Source organism: Macrosteles quadrilineatus, unplaced genomic scaffold (genome assembly GCF_028750875.1).
Source record: "Macrosteles quadrilineatus isolate MER2022 unplaced genomic scaffold, UCM_ALF_1.0 Scaffold_9__3_contigs__length_116548681, whole genome shotgun sequence".
Lineage (NCBI taxonomy): Eukaryota > Metazoa > Arthropoda > Insecta > Hemiptera > Cicadellidae > Macrosteles > Macrosteles quadrilineatus.
Window position 1 is genome coordinate 51,454,014 of NW_026542602.1, and position 21,499 is coordinate 51,475,512.

General features: G+C 34.4%; 1 protein-coding gene across 5 annotated transcripts in view; it reads left to right on the forward strand.

Moving 5' to 3' along the window:
• The first annotated feature begins 12,788 nt into the window (after positions 1-12,788).
• Positions 12,789-21,499, forward strand: part of LOC129001948 (uncharacterized) — a 57,369-nt gene continuing 48,658 nt past the window's right edge. For 2 of the 5 annotated variants that reach the window (XM_054429394.1, XM_054429395.1), the window contains exons 1-4: positions 12,945-13,159; positions 15,380-15,502; positions 16,636-16,705; positions 20,462-20,589. In XM_054429394.1, coding sequence (XP_054285369.1) covers positions 15,438-15,502; positions 16,636-16,705; positions 20,462-20,589 — 263 coding nt within the window. In that variant the 5' untranslated portion in view covers positions 12,945-13,159; positions 15,380-15,437. Of the gene's footprint in view, positions 12,900-12,944; positions 13,160-15,379; positions 15,503-16,635; positions 16,706-20,461; positions 20,590-21,499 lie in introns of those variants that run through there. The other 3 variants (XM_054429391.1, XM_054429393.1, XM_054429392.1) reach the window with 2 other exon arrangements.

Consider the following 21,499-nt stretch of genomic DNA (forward strand, 5'->3'; position numbering starts at 1 on the left):
GTACAGGCAACACAGGTCATTGATAGGGGATCAATTGAGAACGAAAAGTCGTTTTGGGGCGCATTTGTAACCTAATAGTTGAGATTGTCCAGGGTCAGGTGCTGACTGTGATGAGTTAAGCCTTTTACGCGCCACTGTTCTGTAGCTGCGGTCGTTATCACGATTACGCCTCCTGTCTATGTTTCGTTGTCGTCGCGTCGGTGGCATTTAAAAGATAAAAAACAACAAATAAACAAATTATAGCTACACAAAACAACGATAAATGCAAAAATTTTAGTTACAATCATGCTAACCCGATCCTTCATAGCGACAAAAAAAAAAAAACAACGATAAATACACAAATTTAAGATACAACCTTTGACTATTAATACAACAACATACAACCATACTAACACGATCCGTCTTATGGGTTATGTTTACACAGACTCAAATAGTAAATAAATGAACTCAATGCGTTTCATTGAATTGAAAAATAAATAACAGCAATTAAATTATACAGCTGATCAAAATGTAAACAATTATGTTCTTCATAAGGATAACATGGGAACTTTCAAAGCCACTGGGGCAGAGCCCAAGGGTCTTTTAAAAAAATGTAAGGCCAGTTTGCAAATCTACGCGACACGATCTTTTCAATGAGACGTCAATGGATAAAATCGGTTAAGAAATGGCGGAGGAGTTCAACCGACAAAGTTTCATGTAGCGTATTAATTATATAGATGGTACAGTTTAAGCACAGTACCTGGGGACCGAGCTTTGCTCGGGGAAAATTATTAGTTTACTCTGAAAAGTATTGCAGATACATTAATCCACTCCCAATCTCCACACTGCTCACCTTCACTACTTACTTCACCACTCCCTACGTCGTGGACCTGTTTGCCCTCTTTCCCTATACCATTTTAGAATTAAAGATACATAAATGCCACAGACAGTTCCCACACTCTGCACTGCTAGCATTACTACTTCCTACACCATTTCCTACGTCATGGACCTGTTTTCCCCCCTTCTCGTAGCATTTTAGGATTGTAGATACCTTAATGTAATTCCCATAAACAGTTCCCAGACTCCAGACTGCTCACCTTTAATACTTCCTTCACCACTTCCTACGTCGCGGACCTATTTCTCTCCCTTCCAACGGCATTTTAGGATTGCAGATACCCTAATCTAATCGTCATTAACAGTTCCAACACTCCGGGCTGCTTGCCTTTACTACTTCCTTCACCTATTCCTACGTCGCAGACCTGTTTCTCTCCCTTCCAACGGCATTTTAGGATTGCAGATACCCTAATCTAATCGTCATTAACAGTTTCAACACTCCGGGCTGCTTGCCTTTACTACTTCCTTCACCTCTTCCTACGTCGCAGACTTGTTTCCCTCCATTCCCATAGCATTTTAGGATTGTAGATTCCTTAATCTAATTGTCATAAACAGTTTCCACACTCCAGACTGCTCGCCTTTACTACTTCCTTCACCACTTCCTACGTCGCGGACCTGATTCCCTCCCTTCTCATAGCATTTTAGGATTGTAGATAACTTGATCTAATCGTTATTAAGATTAGATCAAACAGTTATTACTACTTCCTTCACCATTCCCTATGTTTTAGACCTGTTTGCCCTCCTTCCTTATACTATTTTAGAATTGCAGATACATAAATGCCACAGACGGTACTCACACTCTGCACTGCTAGCCTTACAACTTCCTTCCCCATTTCCTAAGTCATGGACCTGTTTTCCTCCCTTCCCATTACATTTTAGGATTGCAGATACCTTAATTTAATCGTCATAAACAGTTCCCACACTCCAGACTGCTCGCCTTTACTACTTCCTTCACCACTTCCTATGTCGTGGACCTGTTTTCCTCCCTTTCCATAGCATTTAAGGATTGCAGATACCGTAATCTAATCGTCATAAACAGATCCCACACTCCACACTGCTACCCTTGACTATAGAATAGAGTAATCTTCAGAATAATCTTTGCTCAATAGTAACAACTGATCTTTTTCCTTTTGTACTGTATTTTGTTTTGCTAGTATACTGTGGATAGACAAATTAAAAGTCTTTTGTTTACTTTTTCCTTGTTATTTAATTCAGCCAACATGGTTACCTAGCAACCCATAAGACTAATGTTAAAAAAAATTGATTTTCAGTTTCATTTTTCTAAGTAATTAGATTTTTGTTGGCAGTTCTAATTGCAGTAAACTCGTTTTTAGGCCAGAAATAAACTTTATACAACATTTGAAGAAAATCGTCGGAGCCGTTTTCGAGATCTTGGTGCAAGCATACATACATACATACATACATACATACATACATACAAGCAAACTTTGCTCGTATTAGAGTATAGGATAACATTAGAATGTTTAGAATGTAGAAAATTTAATCAAAGAAAAATTAATTAGATAACAATAAGCTGTTGAATTATTAACACATGTTTCGTATGATTAGATTATAGATACTGGTAAACCAATTATTACCATCTATAAAAATAATATTGGTTTTTCTTTTCCGAGTCGGGTTAGCTCTTCTACCCGACCGATTTTCATAATTTTGGCCAACTAAGGACGTACCGCAGATTTATTTGAGCTACTGTATTGTTTATTGAGATCGGACTACCTAAAGCACACTGCTGAATCACGAATCAACGATAATTACCTATCTGCAATCAATGATACGTAACTCTATTTTTATTTAAGTTATTTTATATGTCTTAAAATACTTCAAAAGCTTTCACTTGAGATATTGATAGTTTTAATCAATTAAGTTCAAGATACTGTATCGCTCAATCATAAAGTATAAATTGCATTATATCTTGGATATGGAATTTAGTTTTAAATATATTTAATTAATTCTAACTACGTTATTCTATTTGTTTTGACCTAAGAACCTTCATTGAAATACCACTCCCATTTCATTAAAGCACACAGCTAAATCACGACCAACACAAATTGTTCAAAAAATTGAGTTCTTTATCATCGATTTATATCATTATTTATATATATTTATGATCTTGCTTGCAACCTCAACAGTACTTTCATAATTATTTGCAAATACAGTGTATTCACAAATTAGGTTATCCAATGACCTATTAATTAATAAAATCGGTTCAGTAGAACTGTAGATTTAATTGTACAAAGCTTAAGAACAACATCTTTAATTCAGTATTTTCTCACTACTATACATTTGGAGGTTGCTTAACGTTTTTGCAAATAACTTTGAAATGGCGAGGAAATCGACCAAAGTGGAGCGTGATATTCTGAAAGAGAATAACATTTCCTACAAATTACCATTATGTATTTCTTGAAATTACAAGAAATACATACTGTTTCATTAAAAAGTAGTGTAAAATTATACATATTGTCATATTTGATAGATAGATTGGCATTAATTTGGCTAGTTACGTATACAGACAAATTAATATTTACGTAACAAACAATTTACAGTATTTATTTTGCTTTTTGGAAATGCCACATTGCTATTTTATTTGCATCATTTGTTGCAAAAGAAGCCACATGACCATATAAACGAGTAAGCCCCTAACATTACGTAGAGAGATTAATTGACAACTTTATGTAGCCTATGTATAAGGCTGAGACAACTAACTGACATCCCCCATGTCAATGAATTTTAGCTTTAACAGTAACCCCACAACCAATTTCTCAAAACTATGATAGAGGGTTATTCATTTGCACAGAAGTACATATGTACGATATGAACTGACGCGACAAGACGAAGGAAAAATCAAAAACGGATATACATCCCTTTGAAGTTACAACGTGCCTTCTCAACAAACAGATATTTTTTCTTATATAAAATCATAGATTAATCTGCTTTACACTGGTAAAATAGCGGACATATAGAAATCACTACTAAAAAATTATAAAAATTTAGCATTTTTTTTTAAACCAGAGCAGGTAAAGTGTTTAACTGCAAAAGATCCACCAATACGATTTCAATAAACCCTGCTATAGTAGTGTGCTGCTCCTAGTATATCGAGCTCTAAATATTTGCGTTACCAACGGAAGCGCAAACAATGGCATTGTTTCCTATTGTACAAGCCTTCGAGCGCCCGGTTGGCGGTTTTTTGCTGTGTCTGTATACTCACTACTGCTTGATTTCATCGCAGAGGCGCAGTGTGCGTGATGTTAAGCGTCACAAAAATGCAAATACCCCATTTATATTATTGAGCGAAGCACTTATAATTTTGTGCTTATTTTTGTATTTTAATTTATAAAGGCATTCTGCACATCCACAGGAAACTATCTTTCTAACAGTATGCGTAGATTTTCCCTGCGATGCACATAAGCTGAGATAAAAGGTTTTAAAGCATACTAGCTGTTACCCACGGGCTTCACCCACCCCGTTTTAATTCATAAGTATTAATAAAATTATTGATTGGTTAAGTTAAACTTGAATAAACAAAACAGAATACAGAAATACAAACAAATAATTACACCTGATTTTAATAAGGAAATACATTGAAAGAATAACATACAAATAAGGACAGCTGAGGTTTTTTTAACATTATGTATAAGGAAAGTTTCCTTTGGAAAGAAATTACGACCTTAAAGGGTGATTTATGAAATAATGGATAGTTTTGCGCAAGGTTTTTCTCGTCATGACGAACATTTTAAGTTTATGGTTTATGGGGGTGTGACTTGTAGTTTTCTCAAAAGTTCATGGGTACTTTTGGCTTTATATATAGATTTCTGCTTGCCTATTAATATATAGATTCACTTAGATCAAGCATCTGCAGTTGCTCGCATTTCACGGATTGTGGCCCATTCTGTAAGTAACAGCTGTGTTTAAGTCGTATACATAAAGTTGGGCATACTTTGGTTCAATGTTAGCGGTGGGGCACACGGAAGATTTCTCAGGTGCCGTTTGACGTCACTAACTGCTGCGTCTGAAGAAACAGACAATTTTATAATTTTCTATTATTAAATTAAACTGTCATAACCTAACCAAACGTGCTGATAATGGAAAAATCGAATAAAGGTTTACTAATCTAAAAAATAGTTTTGTTCATAAAATAAAATTATAATTGCCTAAAATTCAATTTTATAATTTTTTAATTATAAAATTAAACTGTCATAACCTAACCAAACCAACCAAACTTGCTGATATGAAAAAATTGTTGATAAAAAGTTAGTGCCGTCGGCGGGATTCGAACCCGGCACATTCGGATTATTAGACCGCAACGCTATCCACTGCACCACCGAGGCCGATGGCCCAATTCGTATCGTTGCGGTATTGGTGTTCCCTCAAAGTGACGTCAGCAGTTAGTGACGTCAAACGGCACCTGAGAAATCTTCCGTGTGCCGTTTCGCAATGCTAGAGGGTATTAACGGTCCAATCAGATAGTAGTATGTTTTCTGTGCCGATGGTAAAAGTAGTCCGAGTACTTAAAGTTATATAGACTAACTGAATGATGTCGATTCATTTTGACACATCGTTTTTAAAAATCCATCCATTATTAACGGAGGAGTGGTGTTTCGTAGAAATCACCTTCACGTATTATACAGTATATAAGGAGTACCATAAGATATTTTTATTAACATTTGATATTATTACACACCAAGTTTAACATGGAGGATTCGAAATGTTTAATGTCAAACTTTGTCTCAACTAATTTGAGAGAACGGCTTGATAAATAAAGGCATGTTTATTTATTATTTGTTTTATTAATTAGTTTGAAATAAATAGAAGTAGGGAAACTTCTTTTTTTTAGCAGTAGCAAAGCTCTGCCAAAACAATTACATATAAAAACCGATGTTCATAGTTTGGTTTACTGATATCAATATTTAAATGAAGTATGATAGCATTACTAAGTGACAAATTATCAGTTCACTGAGAGATTATGTGAACACGAGACATCTTCTATATAAATAAAATTAGAGTTTTGTCTGTACATTATTTCTTAGTACGATCTAGGACTTGCCTGAAATATTGTGTTCAACTGTTACGGGCTAGAACTAGCGTAAGATGTGTTGGTGGGATAGAAAAAAGGTAGAAAAATTACAGGGTCACGTGACTTTCTCTCAGTAACACTCTTAAATTGTATTTTAGCTTTTATTATGGTTTAAAACGCAATACCATAGATCCAAAATGTTATAACACACATATTTTTCCTTTGTTCAGTTGAATTAGTGATTAGGGTAGAGGCAGCGTAAAGAAAATGAGCAAAATACAGGGCAGATAGTGGCGTACACAGGGTAGTATTTAAAGGCTAAAAATAGATCGTTTAAGGAGTTTTCTTATCGAATAAATTCCTACTGTGTGTATTGATGTCATTAGCATTGTTTTTCAAACGTGCTATTATCTCACGTCAAAAATGTGCTAGTATAATTAACGACTAGTGTACATGTTGCTCTAAATCAAGCAATTGCAAAGAAGTAAAGTAGTTATTTAAAAACAATTATTAACTTATTTAAAAACGAATAAAAGTAATAATTTCCGATGAGTTTAAAAGACTAAACTCATAGATGGAACGTACCTAACATTTCCATATAATAGCCTAAACATTTCTTGTAAATATTTTACCATTTTTCAAAAGCTGATCTGGTTTTTAGTGTATTCTACAAATATTTCCCACTTATAGCCACATAGGTAGTCCATGTTGATCTTCGTCAATGATAACGTAGTCAGCATGGTACTACCCATTGTCACCAGTACAAATTTCAGTAATTTTTTTATAGAGATACAATTTTGTTTACAATAGGTACTTAAGAACTGCCTGATTTTCTGCATAACCTCTCTGTCACAATTTTATTTGCCTCAATTGGCATTAATTTGGCTAGTTACTGTTACAACGTAAGTTATATTTACCTGAAAATATGCAGAATTGTAAGGCCTACTGTTGTTCAGATGGGTTTGTGTTTCCCTTGAATGTGAATAATGCGAATCCTTCAATGCAAGTTTTAATAAGGTTTCTTGGATGTAGTCATATTATTTTAAAATCACTTGACTTTTATGAAAACATATATAATGTCCTTGCCGTACCAGTTTAATTCAGCCTTAGAGGGGTTTCCTTTGCAAATCATCATAAAGTTAAGTCCGTGTTTCCTACAAAATAGTAGCACTTCCGATAACATCCTTGTTCATTGTTTGTGGGAATCTTCGTATTGTAGGTGTTCTTCTTTTATATAGGATGATAACGATAATATTTTTAAAAAATCTCGATTTCTGCTACTTGGTGGCGTTCTATGACTTTCCTATGTTTCCTTGGAAAGCAATTACGACCTTTAAGGGCAGTTTATGAAATAATGGATAGTTTTGCGCTAGTTTTCTCGTCATGACGAACATTTTAAGTATATGGTTTATGGGGGTATGACTTGTAGTTTTCACAAAAGTTAATGTGTACTTTGGGCTTTATATTGATAAACTAGTGGCTTGTAGGGACATAAGTCCCTAAAAAGCTCAAATGTAAAACAAACTATTGTAATATTTAAACAAACTCAGAATAAAATTATCTATGTGTCAGAATCGATACAGTGCTACAATACTACATGTACTCATATTAGTACCCTGGCCCAGTTATTATTTCTAATATTATAGCTCTACTCCTTTTGTAAAGGCACAACTGAATTAGTGTAAAGGCTGCCCTATAAGTTATAGTTGATTATAGTTTCGTTTCTGATCAACATAAAATATAAACTACTCTCTGTGTCAGCTTATGTGGTGGTATTCCTCCTAAAGCTGTGGTTGATTTTATACACTCTTTAAAATAGGCCAATTTAAACGTTCAATGGGTTCATAGTTTGTTAAGACCATAGTAAAGTATTTATTTGTTAATCCGTTATAATTTTTAAGTTAATAACACAGCGCTGTCTGATGTTATGATGCAATGTACAGATAGCCGACAGCTAAGCCATATCAGCTATAGTCATGTTAATAGTATATTATTTTTCATTCAATGGATGTAAATTTTGTTTGAAAACATTTTACCGTTTATATTATTTATTTAGCCTACAGTTAAAAAAGCGAATCATCGACTGATTACTTGCCATTGGTTAGGGTTCCATTATCATGTTAATGAAACCAATCAAGAAAACAAATTCATCAGCATTGATATAGGTACATATTTTTGGTTAGTGAAACATAAAGAATCGGAAACTACCTCCAGGGTTTACTGTTATATATTCTATCTTTACTATCTATATAGATTGTATATATATACAATGCATGTTGGGCTATATTATTTTAACCTTTTTTCCTTGGAGCAACAGACAGTAGATACCTGGTTAAAATCTACTCCAAACAATTTTATTTTTCCGCCCATTGGAATTTGTTATAGTAATTAATGAAAGGAATATATGTATTGCCTGTACAAACCTATTTCAAATTTTATTCCCAGGTTATTCTCTAGAGTAACTGTTAAGGGGATCCAGGCTTCAGAAAGTGAAAAAATTGCCAAAATTCACTTCTTTTTTTTATAGTATTTTATTGTTATTTGGTTATTTATGTACAAGAAAATATAAGTTTTATAGGTATCCTACACGTTTTTCATAACAAAAAATATATTTTCCCCAGATACTACATGCGCGCGTCTTAGTATTTTCTAGGACTTCGATCGCGATTCCCCAAAAGTTGTGGTTTTTAGTGTTTTGTAACAGAAAATTTGATATATCTCAGCCAATTTTTGTCCTATCATGTTGAAATTTTTACCAGATGTTCTTTATAGTATTTACAAACTTTTGGGTATAATTATTAATATAAGTCAAATAGTTAAAATAATAAAAAAAATTTTATTTGAAATATAGTATAAGAATTTTTTTTTTGTTTTTCAACCTTTATAAAATAAAAACTAATTATCCTACTAACAAAGTAATACCCAGGATTTCAGTAAGTGTACATAGCTACAAAAAGACACCTAGTTGAACAAAATTGATCAACTATTTTATGAGTTATATCAAAAATAAAAATGTGTTACGTTATGATACATAAAAATACATAAAATGGTACTGTGGTACATAGAGTGGCTACAACAAATAAAATAACAGTTTTTAGGCCCATTTGATATAATAAATATCTTAAAAAAATGATAAACATAAAAAATTTAAAAAATGTATTTTCTGAAGCCTGGATCCCCTTAAGGTTATTCCACTCGATAAAATCATAGATTAAACACTACAATTACGTGTCAAATTAAATGTTATGAAATTTAAAACAAAAGTTTTGAATACATTTTCAACATATGTTTTGAAATAAAAACAAAACAGAAGTTTTCTAACTAATCTTGCATCGTTGATTATTTAGTCAATGGGGCTATTTCATGTTAAACATTCCTTCAGCACAACAATAACCTACTAATGTGAAGAAATGTAATCAAAGTAAAATAATTTTGTAAACTTCGTGAACATATGTTTAAAGAAACCAAATCTTAAATGTTTCAGCCATTCTACTTCCATTTACTTTGATTTTAACCATCTCCCACGATTCTACTAAATTTCATGCGCTTGGCTAATTTACATACAAATACACAAATTTGCAAATTGCACAGTAAAATTAATTTCAACATTCTAAGACATAACGACAAAAGTCTCAATTGTAGGTAACGTCATCCCTGGTTTTATATAGTATACAGTACATTGCAGAATTTACTGGCAAATGAGTTAAATCCAAATGTAATATTGCTTACTGGCTTAGATGAATCACGATCAGCTGTATTGAGGTAAACAAAAATCAACAGACAAATGGCTTCTAATGCTATTCTTATGGAGAACATTTTACCTTATATTATTGACTAAGTCAAAGGTTTTATCTAATTTTGTGTTAAAATTTGGGGAATTTCACTATTTTTCCGGGATCGAGACCTTTAATTTGAACCCTCTCCCGTCGTTCTACGACTACCCAGTCGCCCACAATTTTGACGCAAAGAATCGGCTTTCGTAATTAATATATAGATAGATATTTAATTTCCACAAAATCAGTTAATGTAACCAATGCGTTTCGTTGAATTGAAAAACAAAGAACACAATTAAATTAAACAGCTGATGTAAACAATATTATGTTCTTCGAAAGGATAACATGGGAACTTAAAAAGCCACTGTGGCAGAGGCCAAGGGACTTTTTCAAAAAATTTAGGCCAGTTTGCAAATCTACGCAACACGCTCTTTCCAATGAGACGTCAGTGGATAAAATCGGTTAAGAAATGGTGGAGGATTCAACCGACAAACTTCGTGTTCGCGTATTAATTATATAGATTTCATATGTGCATGAAATGTTGGTGTGAAACCAACTTGTATAACTTTAAGCTAAATGGTTTAAGTTACCTGGCTTCGTCAAGTGATCCTTCTTCAGTATCACACTACTATAGTTTCGGACTTGAAAATAAGTCCATCTTCAGAAAACGTCAATAGGTCATCTAACCAAATTGGTTAGATGACCTATTGACTTTTTTGTTAACCTGAAGATGGACTTCCAGAGGCTACCTCACCATGTATACCTTTGAAGTAGAGGCTATATTTATTCCCAAAAGGTATCAAACGCCAGATCCTGATCAAATCTTTTCTATCACTTTAAAGTTTGTTTCGTGTTTTTAGTCTTCACGTACAGAGACTTAAATCTTTGTATTAAATTGTTAGCAATCATAAATCGTGGACAGAATCTTCCACAAAAGATAAATACAATATAGTTCAACACCCTAGAACTCCTAAAAAAAAAAAATATATTTTGTTAAGGCTTCGTCATAATGTTAAAAATACTCAATACAACAAATTCATTAATTTTACATATGTAAACGTTGATAGTTGTGTGCGTATTGTATTTTAATATATCTTCTGTATACATATAGTCCTCTATATTTTCTGTGTACACAAATGCTTCTGTATACACGTTTTTGCAACTCACAGTAACTGAGAAATATTCTAAACTGGTGAACTGTTTTTATAAATTTTTGCCATTATTTCTCAACCCGTGCTTAAAAAATTAGTGACTCGTGGATAAATCCAGATACGAAATTTAATCTAAATCGGACCACAGGTTTTGTCTGTAGCTCTGTATCTGGATCATACAAGTGTGTATTATATAACCTGATATTAGTCAAAATATGTTTTATTCTATAACGTTTAATTTAATTAAACATAAAAGTCATGCTCCCTCCAGTCGTAAGTATTCAGTCCAAAAATGTAATAAATTTACTTGTGCATACATATTTATTTCGTTTTAATAAATAATTGAGGTGATGCAATACACTTATGTAGGCAGTCGCAGCAGTCGAATCCGGGCATAGCGCCTAAAGTTTCACGAACGCAAACCGCGCAACGAGTAGCTAAATGAGCCGTAGAGTAAGTGAGCCATCTAATATTTTGAAGAGGGTTCACTTACTCTACGGATCATAGTGCCAATGAACTGTAGAGTAAGTGAGCCATCTAATATTTTTCTGCAGGCTCGTATAGTATACGAGCCTATTCCTATAATTTATATTATTCATTATTTTGGCTCGTATACTATACGAGCCGATTCCTAAATTATCAAATAATTCGTAAGCTTGGCTCATAGTCACTATGATCTGTAGAGTAAGCGAACCTTCCTACTGTATTTTTAAATATAATACACGAGGCTCATAGGCACAATGATTCGTAGAGTAAGTGAACCCTCTTCATTTATTTTTTATTTTCGATAGGCTCGTATAGTATACGAGCCTGTAGTGCAAGTGAACCTTCAATATTATTTAAAAAGCTCGTATAGTCTATGATCTGTAGAGTAAGTGAGCTGTCCCCTCATGTACTAGCTACTCAACACTCCCTGCGAGTGTCGGTGCATACCACTGAGCTAAAATTATAACTGGAGGTAGCACTGCCATGGCAGAAGTCTGTCAAAAGCGAGTCGCTGATTTTGTTAGGTTGGTATAGCAGTAAGTTTTCTTACCATAGCAATAACATGGCTTCTTATAACTAGGTTGGTATAGCAGTGAGTATTTTTGTCATACTTGAATACTTTTAATACTTTAATAATTTTCTTTGAAATGGTGACCATACAAAGTAGGTATTTTAAGCCAAGTATAATAATAGTTATAGCAATAATATGGCTTCTTATGGACACCCACCTCACGCAAACATGGCGGCTGGCGACACGCATCTTTGACATTCAGTGCTACCTCCAGTTAGAATTATAGCTCAGTGGTGCATACAGAGGATTCATAGCAAATGACTACGGCTTTAAATAGCAATATTGTCCTTTAAACCTTTCGTTTATCGATTGTAGTTTTCTTTTGTCATCGTTAAACCGGTTTATTGTGCCTGAATAATTTAGTATCTATCTATATATTAATAGGCAAGCATGTTTCTTTAAAACCTTTTTTCTCAGCTCGTGTTCATCGCAGGGAAAATCTGCGCATACTGTTGGAAAGATATTTTCCTGTAGATGTGCAGAATGCATTTAAAAATTTAAATAGACTAACAAATAAGCACAAAAAATGAATTTGAAAACTTCAAAAAATTAACATGGACCATATGGGTTGCCATGATGGTGACGAAATAACAACAAAATGTAAACAGAAAATCAAAACAAATGGAAGAAATTCCAATCACATGTTTTATTTACAGTGTGGGGAGAAAATAGAGAAGTCTGTACATTAATTATTTTTGGTCGAGTTTCGACCACAGGACGACCACTAGTTACAAATAAATAAATAAACTAACATGTTCTATGTTTTAGTGACACCTAGCGGTTACTACTAGTACTAGGTAAACTGCTGCACACTAATACACTCTAGCGGCGAGTTGGCGAACTGCGGCGCACTTTGGCTAGTGAGAGTACTGAGTAGAGTACGATCGTGAGACAACGGACAACGACAACCCATCAACCCATCTCGTCACAGGTCAAGATCAAGATCTGACCAAGTCCAAGTGTGTAGTGAACTGAACGTGAACAACAACAACAACGACTTGACATCTTTAGAGGTTAGAATTTATTGATGTAAACAATAAATAACAAATGATTACTGTGTCTGCTCTGTCGGGACGGGATGGTGATTTTCGATTAAGTGCTGATTTGTAACTTATGTTATGACTTTTATTGTTTCGTTGAGCTTTCTATTTTCTAACCTAAAAGTTTTGAATTTGTAAGCTGTAACAATGAATACAAAAACTTATGTTATAGTTTGTTATAGGTACTAAGTAATTTACAGTTGTAACAAACTAAATAGAAGACAGGAGTAAGAGTAAGTAGGCTAATATGATTTTGACTATAGGCCTACTTAAGTTAATGTATTTTATACTCTGGCTTAGTTCAGCACCATTAAGTTAGTTACCACAGTCACACCTAAGTTAAATAATACAAAAAGTTTAAGTTACTGATGGGATTCTAACCAGGGACCTCTTGAATATCAGCCGAGCACTATCCACTTTACATAACAAAAACCGATGGCTGAAAATCGTATCGTGGTAAGTTAATGGCGTTCCGGGTCCCCACAACCCAGAGACGTCACTGCCGGATGCCTAATCCACGTCCGGTTACCGTCGGACGCTTATCCTCTGTGTAAATAAGTTAGAGGGTAATGTAAACTTTTAAAAAAAATTTGAACAACGCAGAGTACTTATTATTTTGAATTTATTTCAACCTTATCACGCTAAATTCTTCGTTTCTACATATTTATCAGGCCCCTAAGACTCTGTAGGGATTTTTATCCTCAGTATTAAATCATATTGCACATAAGTTATATTTATTTTACATACCAGAGCCTAAAAACGTTAAATACTTATTATTTAAAGTTTAACTTGAGTACTTAGTTTTATTAAATTGGTTGGAATAGAATAAGTTACTCGTATGCCCTAAATTACAGCTTCAATTTTAAGTTAATGTTAGGCAAACTTTTCAAAAACACTTTAACTTGCGGATGATAAAGGTCCACCTGAGTGTCTGCAGGATTTCCTAAGCATTTCTAGAGCTCTGGGCCTTTGATAAAATTTAATTAATTGATCAGTCAAAACTGAACGGTTTCATATCGACCCCTGGAGTACTTAGGCCTACCGGTACTTGAATGATAAAAAAATGGTATGTAGTAATGAGCACTGTATAAAAAGAGATACTGTAGTTTAAAACTCTTTGACTTAATAAATTATTTAAAGATAGCCTATTTAACGAAGAATTTTTATTTGAAGGATAATTTATTCAGATCAATTCGCTAGCATTATTAATAGTATCAATTTATAGAATACCTGGCAATAAAGTTACAAAGGAATTTCTAAGGAATCTTAATAATATTTATCTGTCCCAGGACTTTTTACCCAGTATACAAATTACATTTTACATTAGGATTTAAGTGCATTCAACTTTTGCCGTAACCCTCTTCAATTAGGCTATGCCTAAAGCTTTCAATATTTGTTCCAATAACTTACTCTCCGATATATTATGAAAATATTTACAATGTAGGCCTAACTTACGTTAAATACAGGTCCTAAAAAAGTACATATGTTCTCTAATCTTATCCTCCTAAACACATAATTTTTCCTACAGTCACCCGACAAAGTTGGATTCCTTGTACTGTTTATGGTACAGATAGCTGCTAATTGCTGCATATTTATACTTTGTCGTACGGTTTATACTTTGGCGCACATCAGGATTCCAACGAAACAACACAAAACTGCGTGGTTCTATTATGCACGTAATCCGTATACGCTTGGAAATAGGTTGGCAACACTTAAAGATAATAATACTATGAGCAGCTGATTGACTATTTTAACTACGATTTAACCTGTCATTTCGTGTTTATAGTTTCGGTATTTCTGAACTTTCTGGGCTTTTCTTTTAAACGTTTTTAAAACCTTCCTACAATCTTAATAAAAACAAGAAAATACCTTTAAAGCATTTTTTAAATTTTGTTCTGCAGGCGCGGAAACCACTTCAAATTACAAAACATAAGGAACTATTTTCTTAAGTCGCGGAGCACATTGCTTGCAGCGGAGTGATATGGACCGGTGACTACTTTCTCTAGGGCACCTATATTTGTGTTGCCAGATGAATCTAAAAACCAAAAACGTGTTGTATAGTGTTTGAAAGACTAATTATTTGTACGCTTTATAGTGACTGTAGGAAAAATATAGGCTAATGTGTAACACGAGTGCAAAAGGCCTTTGCTGCACTCGAGATCATTCCTGTTCTCGTGTGCAGCAAAGTGCCACTTTGCCCACTAGTTACACAAATAACTATTATACTTGCTTTTACTGCTATTATTATCTTATAGGCTACTGCTTAATTAATATCCTATAACTTTTCCACTTTTTACTGTATGTTTTGTAAATAAAATATCTAATTAGCTTAAGTGTTAAAATTGTATGTATGAATGAGCAGATTGATAGCTAATTCAGTTGTATGTAAAAAGAGATAGATAGATAATTTACTATTATTTTCACGATTCTCTATTCTCACCTTATAATTGCAGTCACAAGATTGGGATCAGTCAGAGTGCTGTACCGGTAGCTCAATTGTCCAAGATAACCATGAGACCCACGCCTGACAAGGGAGAGGGGCCTGCCGCAAAGAGGAGAAGAATGAACCAATATCAGTAAGTTTGTGCTGCACACAGTTGAGGAATCTTGTCTTGTTTAAAAGGTTTTGACTATGTCCAAATAGGCTAGTTCATCCACTAATGTGGTTAATTATTGGTAATTCTCTAATATATTACAGTACCGGTATTTAAAAATTAAATGCGAGTTTTTTGTTTAGGAAACTAGTCGCTGCCATAGTTGCACTGATAGGCTTACTGTAGTTTGATCTATAAATATGCGACTGAGAGAGATAATTGGAGGAGATAGCTTCACTTGCCTATTCCCAACTTCACTTAACTCCGTTTGTTTTTACGATGTTAAATTAATTTTGATTCTACTGTAATTAGCTCATTGTAATTACCACTTGGCAGCTATTAGGTTTTCCATCTTGATGACAATGTTTATTGTATACCTCGTACCTAGGGCCGAAAATGAGGTTTTGCTGGCTCAAGAGCTGCTAAACCATTTTGGTCTGTGGTACAAATGCTATTCTTCACCACACTATACCCTAATACCACCATTCACCACAATAATAATGCACATTAACAGTCAACACAACTACAACTATAAGGTTACCGGTATGTGAAGAAATAATTTGAGAAATCAGCAAAAATAATAATAAATAGTAGCGGTGACAATAAAACAAGTCTATGGATGCAATGCTATGGATACTGATTGTGTATTTAATATGCATTAATTAATGTTTTGAGGAAACTTGCGAACAGCTAATTTTCAGCCCTAGGAATATAAGAACCTGCTCGGTGCCCAAAATGACGATGACAGCTGGCATGGACAGCAATACTTCTTTAAGCAATATTTCTTTAGCAATATTTCTTTCAGCCTCTAATAAATGTTTGTAAAACGGCTAAAACCATCGTAGTGTGATCAAAAGTTCTTTTTTGAGCCTTTTATATGTTCTAATTGATAAAAATTAATATCCACAAAACTAAATAAAATTAATTTTTCTTTATTTTCTTTAATTCTAAAAAAAAATATTTACTATGAATGTCATGTAACAGCTAAAAATGTTTCTTTAAGTAAAACCTTGATAGGCCTATCTTACTTTTTAGCCATTAAATAGATTCTAATAAATTTTAGTTTTTTTTTTTATATTATAAAATAATCATATTAACAATAATTCATGTTGCAGGTCAGAACAATGTTCTGATAACAAAGATTCCAATGAGAAAGACAAGACTGAATATACCGGTATATTAGTTGTAAGTATATAGTTGTGTACATTAATAAATTAGGGTGAGTTTCATATCAGCAGGGGTTTCTGTATAGCAATACATTTGACTATTGATACAATACAATAGACTTCAGTATCCAATAGTCATGGCAATACTTATTTATTTATATCTTTAAGTTAAATTTTAAGTTCAAGTTTTAGTTTTGTTTAAGGAAAGGCTCTAGGCCAGGATATTGAAGTGTAGAATAAGGTGAATAGCAGCTAGCTTACCTTGACGAAGAGAAGGCTTAGAACATAAAGCAGACACTCGTCTCAAGTGTAAATAAAGTTGATAAGATGTTACAAAATGGCTGCTGCCATGGTTGTTGCCAACTACACAGTCTTTCCAAATATCACTAGTTTATTTACAACTATGTACAACACATACTTATATTATAAGTCCCCAAGGGAAGAAATTGTGTTCTGTGTGTCTTACCTTCAATACCTGTACTTCTTCAAGCAAAGATAGCTGCTAACCTCTTTATTCTACAATTTTATATCTGAGTTTTTGAATTCATTCTGAAGAAAAGCCAAGTAGATGTTAGGGATTTTTTAGATTATAGAGTTCAGCTACCGGGAGAAGATAATAGTGTCCACACAACCGCAGGAAACCATCAGAATTTGGTCGCGACTCGGGAAGATGATAATGTCTACGCAACCCCAGGAGATTTAAACTGAATTTAACCCTGATAAGTGATCGCAGAAGACGACGGTACTGTTTATAAACGTGGGGGGTGTAAATGGGAGGTTCCCCTTCCTTCTGGCTATGATGGCGGGTTCTGCCTGTCAGGGATTAGATAGGTCCCGAGTGTTGCTTGCACTAAATGCGTCGGGGCGCTCCATTATGGTCCTCTAGGGCTTTGTACCTGGTGGAACCCAGGTGGAGTGACGCTTAAACAAGCAGCCGGAATCCCTGGTTAGGATTGAGGGGCAACCCTCTTTCCGAAGGGTCTGCTTCGGCAGCCGGCGAGCCTGATGACCTTAAGTCATCCGCCCATGATGTGCTAAAGGTTGATGCGTAAGCTTCGGCCTACATCATGGGGCCCGGGTATGTCTCACGATAGGTACCGGGTGCGTAGTCAGGGGGCTTCGTCTCTCATGACAAAGAAATAATAATAATAATAATGGTACTGTTTATGTGACCGCGGGAGATATTAATGATTTTGCCACGATTGCGGTAGAGGATTATTACGTTACCGTGACTGTGGAAGTCGATGTGTAAACGGCCACAGGGAATTATTATAATTTGGCTGCAAGTGCGAGAGACCATAATACTGTCCACATAACTGTGAGAGATTTCTTGATTTTGTCGCGATCTTGGACACAATAATCTACACGACCAAGAGAAGATAATTAACTTATGTTTGAAAGAGAGCTGGAAGAGTTTTTAGAATTTTGTTGCGATCGCGGGACGATGGTGATCTTCACGACCACGAGACATTGTTAGATAATGTCTACGCAACCGTAAAGATGATAATGATGTGGACACAGCCGTGGCTGATGATGACGATATATCCATACGACCGCTGGAAATAGTCAGAATTTTACCGTGATCGCGGAAGACGACGGTAATATCTACACGACCGATGAGATGTTCATGTTTTCCCCCCGATCATTAGGGGTCTGCGGGATTCCCAAAACATGAGATTGCTCGGGGTGAGATATCTTGCATCATTGTATTTCTTTTTAAAACCCCTTAAAAATGAGGGTTCACTTAATAGGGGTTGCTATTTATACAAATAAGTCACCCCCTCCCCCCTACTCTGTTAGGGTGGTTGTTTAACAGAGTAGGGGGTTTGTAGGGGGGTTTCAGCTGTTTATGAAGTGAAAAATCCCAAAAACCTTTGTTAACAATCAATGCTACAAACAGGATATTTCCATCTATTTCTGTAAAAAAAACATAATGATGTCTACACCATTGATATATTAGTCTAACTGGATCGCACCCTGCCACGAGAGTACAGCGCCGAAAACGAGCTGGTGCTCAATAGGCTCCCCCCACCACAAGTGGTGTACCAAGCGGCGCCAGATACTGTATCGTACAGTGACTTTGGATTTAAATGACGCACTTTGACCTGTCGGATTTAAAATTATCATTGGCTCAAATGAAAGCCGCTAATTTAATAAACATCGTTATACCAAAAATGTTAGGTTATATACATCGATGGTCTACAAAGCCGCGGGAGATGATTATCCTCTGGGTTTCCCTTAAAATATTTTATAGTCAGGGGGTAATCAAATATAAAAAGATATCAATTTTTAATTTTAATCCTGGACTTAAACAAAACAAGTTAGATCCTGATAAAAAAAAAAAAAACAAGAAAATAGAAAAAGAATCCTACTGCTTTTGTAAACAAGTGGTTATTTTGTAATGAATGTTTTTGCTGTTATCTTCTGTTTATTTTTATTTATTTTTCTATATAGCTATTCTGTGTGTTTATTTACTAATGTAATAGACCATTTCAAGTTAAGATTCTTTTGTGGTTTACATTAATCTTTTCATCAATTTATCAACCAGTTTATCAGTAACAATGCTCAGGCAACTATTATTCTCTCTATATTAAACATTACGTTAGCCCTTTTAATTTCTCCCCCTATACCTATAGTACAGCGGTTCCCAAACTACAATTTAGGTGCAATTTAGGTGGGTCGCAAAGAGCCATAATTAAACGTTGTGTATTTTATTGGGACTCCGAACAACTGGAACGGTCTGCTGTGCACAAGAATAGTACCGTGCGGGCAAGATGGTCGCATGACCGTGATTACGTACAATGTACAATAATACAATTTCAGAACATTCACTCAACTTGTTTCAGCTAGGAATTTAAATTTGAATTGTTTGGGAATTAGGGTTACACATTTTTTGTATGGATTTGAATAGATTTGGGCGTGATACTCTATTACTGTGATAAAGAAAATGTCTTTAAGGTTTTTGTAGCCAAAAACTTACAATATTGTCACAATATGCCAACCTAGACAAATTGTTTGTCATTCTTTACAACGTGTAGATTATCATGCTACGATTGGGAACGAAGATTATGACGTCACCGTGATTGTTGGAGATGATCAAGTTAGTGCCGCGGTTATAGAAAATAGTTCATCTGGATTTGTGATAGATACACAATACACAAAAGGGCCTGACCGATTTTTGATAAATATTTAATATGTTGTGGCCCTTTGAATTCTTAACAAAATGGTTTAACTCCCATCCCTGTAAAAATTACGGTTCAAAAGTTATTACAACTTTTGTGATTTTCCATAAGAAATATCATAGTTAGGCCTACTTACCCAAGATGAAGGCTATGGACAAGCTAACAGGAGAAAGTATGTATCAGATTGCTGATGCTGTTTGTTTTAACTGTATGCACATTTTCCAGACAGAACCTTTATTCATTATGTTGTTTCCGTAAACTTAACACGTTCCATTTAACTAATTTTTTTTAGTTAACATAAACTGTATTAAATGCACCTAACAACTAGCCGGGTTTTCAATTGCAACACACATTTTCATCTTGAATATTGTAACAATGGGCCCAAGGACGTTTCCAATCTCAGTCATTGGAGAAGAAGGCGTAGGCTACATGTCTGTGAAAGTGCGTAATAGGTGTTCGCCTTACACCCCAAGACTGAAACATTCCTTATTTACTGAATATCCCCTGTATTTAGTCAAATTTAAAGATAATATTAACATTATGATTTTACTTTGCAATCTCTCGTAGTAAGCTAATATTTGTGTCCATTACAGTGGGAAGACCAGTGGCTAGCAGATAGTTTGCCTTCAGAACGTCTACCCAGCCTGGGTGTGCAGTATTGCTGTTATCATGATGGCAAAGGATATTACTACCATCAAACCATGGAGTTTGGCAACATACGGTAAGAATTTAAAGTCCAAATCTGAATAATAAATACCCCCGCCGCAGCAAACCTGCAGACTTAGCGAATTTCCATTTCCCTGATTGGATTTAAACTAAAATGTCTCCTTAAAAATATCACACTTATTCCCTATTTAAACAGAATTAGTTTAATGAGTACTTAGGTTTGCTGCAACAGGGAGAGTAAAAAAGTTTTTTTATTGTAAAATGTTAAAAGATACTGTGGTTTAGTAAGAAATTAATGTATTTTAGCGAATTTCCCATATAGGGAATAAGCTATTACCGTAGTACTCATGGTAAGACCTGGACCCGGGACCGATTTTTTTTTTCGTTTTGAGGTCCCTAGAGGTCAAAAACACCATCCGTTCAAATTCATATATATATATATATTTATATATATATATATATATTTATATATGTGTCCGTTAGCGCGATAACTCGAGCAAAAACGATCCGATTTTGATGAAATTTGGTACAAACGTGTAAACCTACGTTTTATTCTAACGAGTTCGCGAACCAGCATGATCGGACCATGGGAACGGGGGTTTTTGGGGGGTTTTATGGGGTAAAAATGGGTTTTTCCTACTTTTGACTCAAAAAACATAAAATTTTGCAATTTCTTTCCAAACTATTTTGTAGAGCTTAAAAAAACAAATAATTTAGTATATAAAGCGTTATAATGCACCTAATGGTTACGGAGAAAATTTCAAAAAATTGTAAATTTAAAATTCCCATGTTATTCTTATGGAGAATAAGTAAACTGTTGTAGTTTGCTTGTTTATTAACATTTTTTGCCCAAATTTAGAAAATGTTTTTATTTCTTACTAACTATTAACATTTTACATAAAAAACACTTTTACCCTCCCTGTTGCAGCAAACCTAAGTATGTGTTAAACTGATTCTATTTAAAT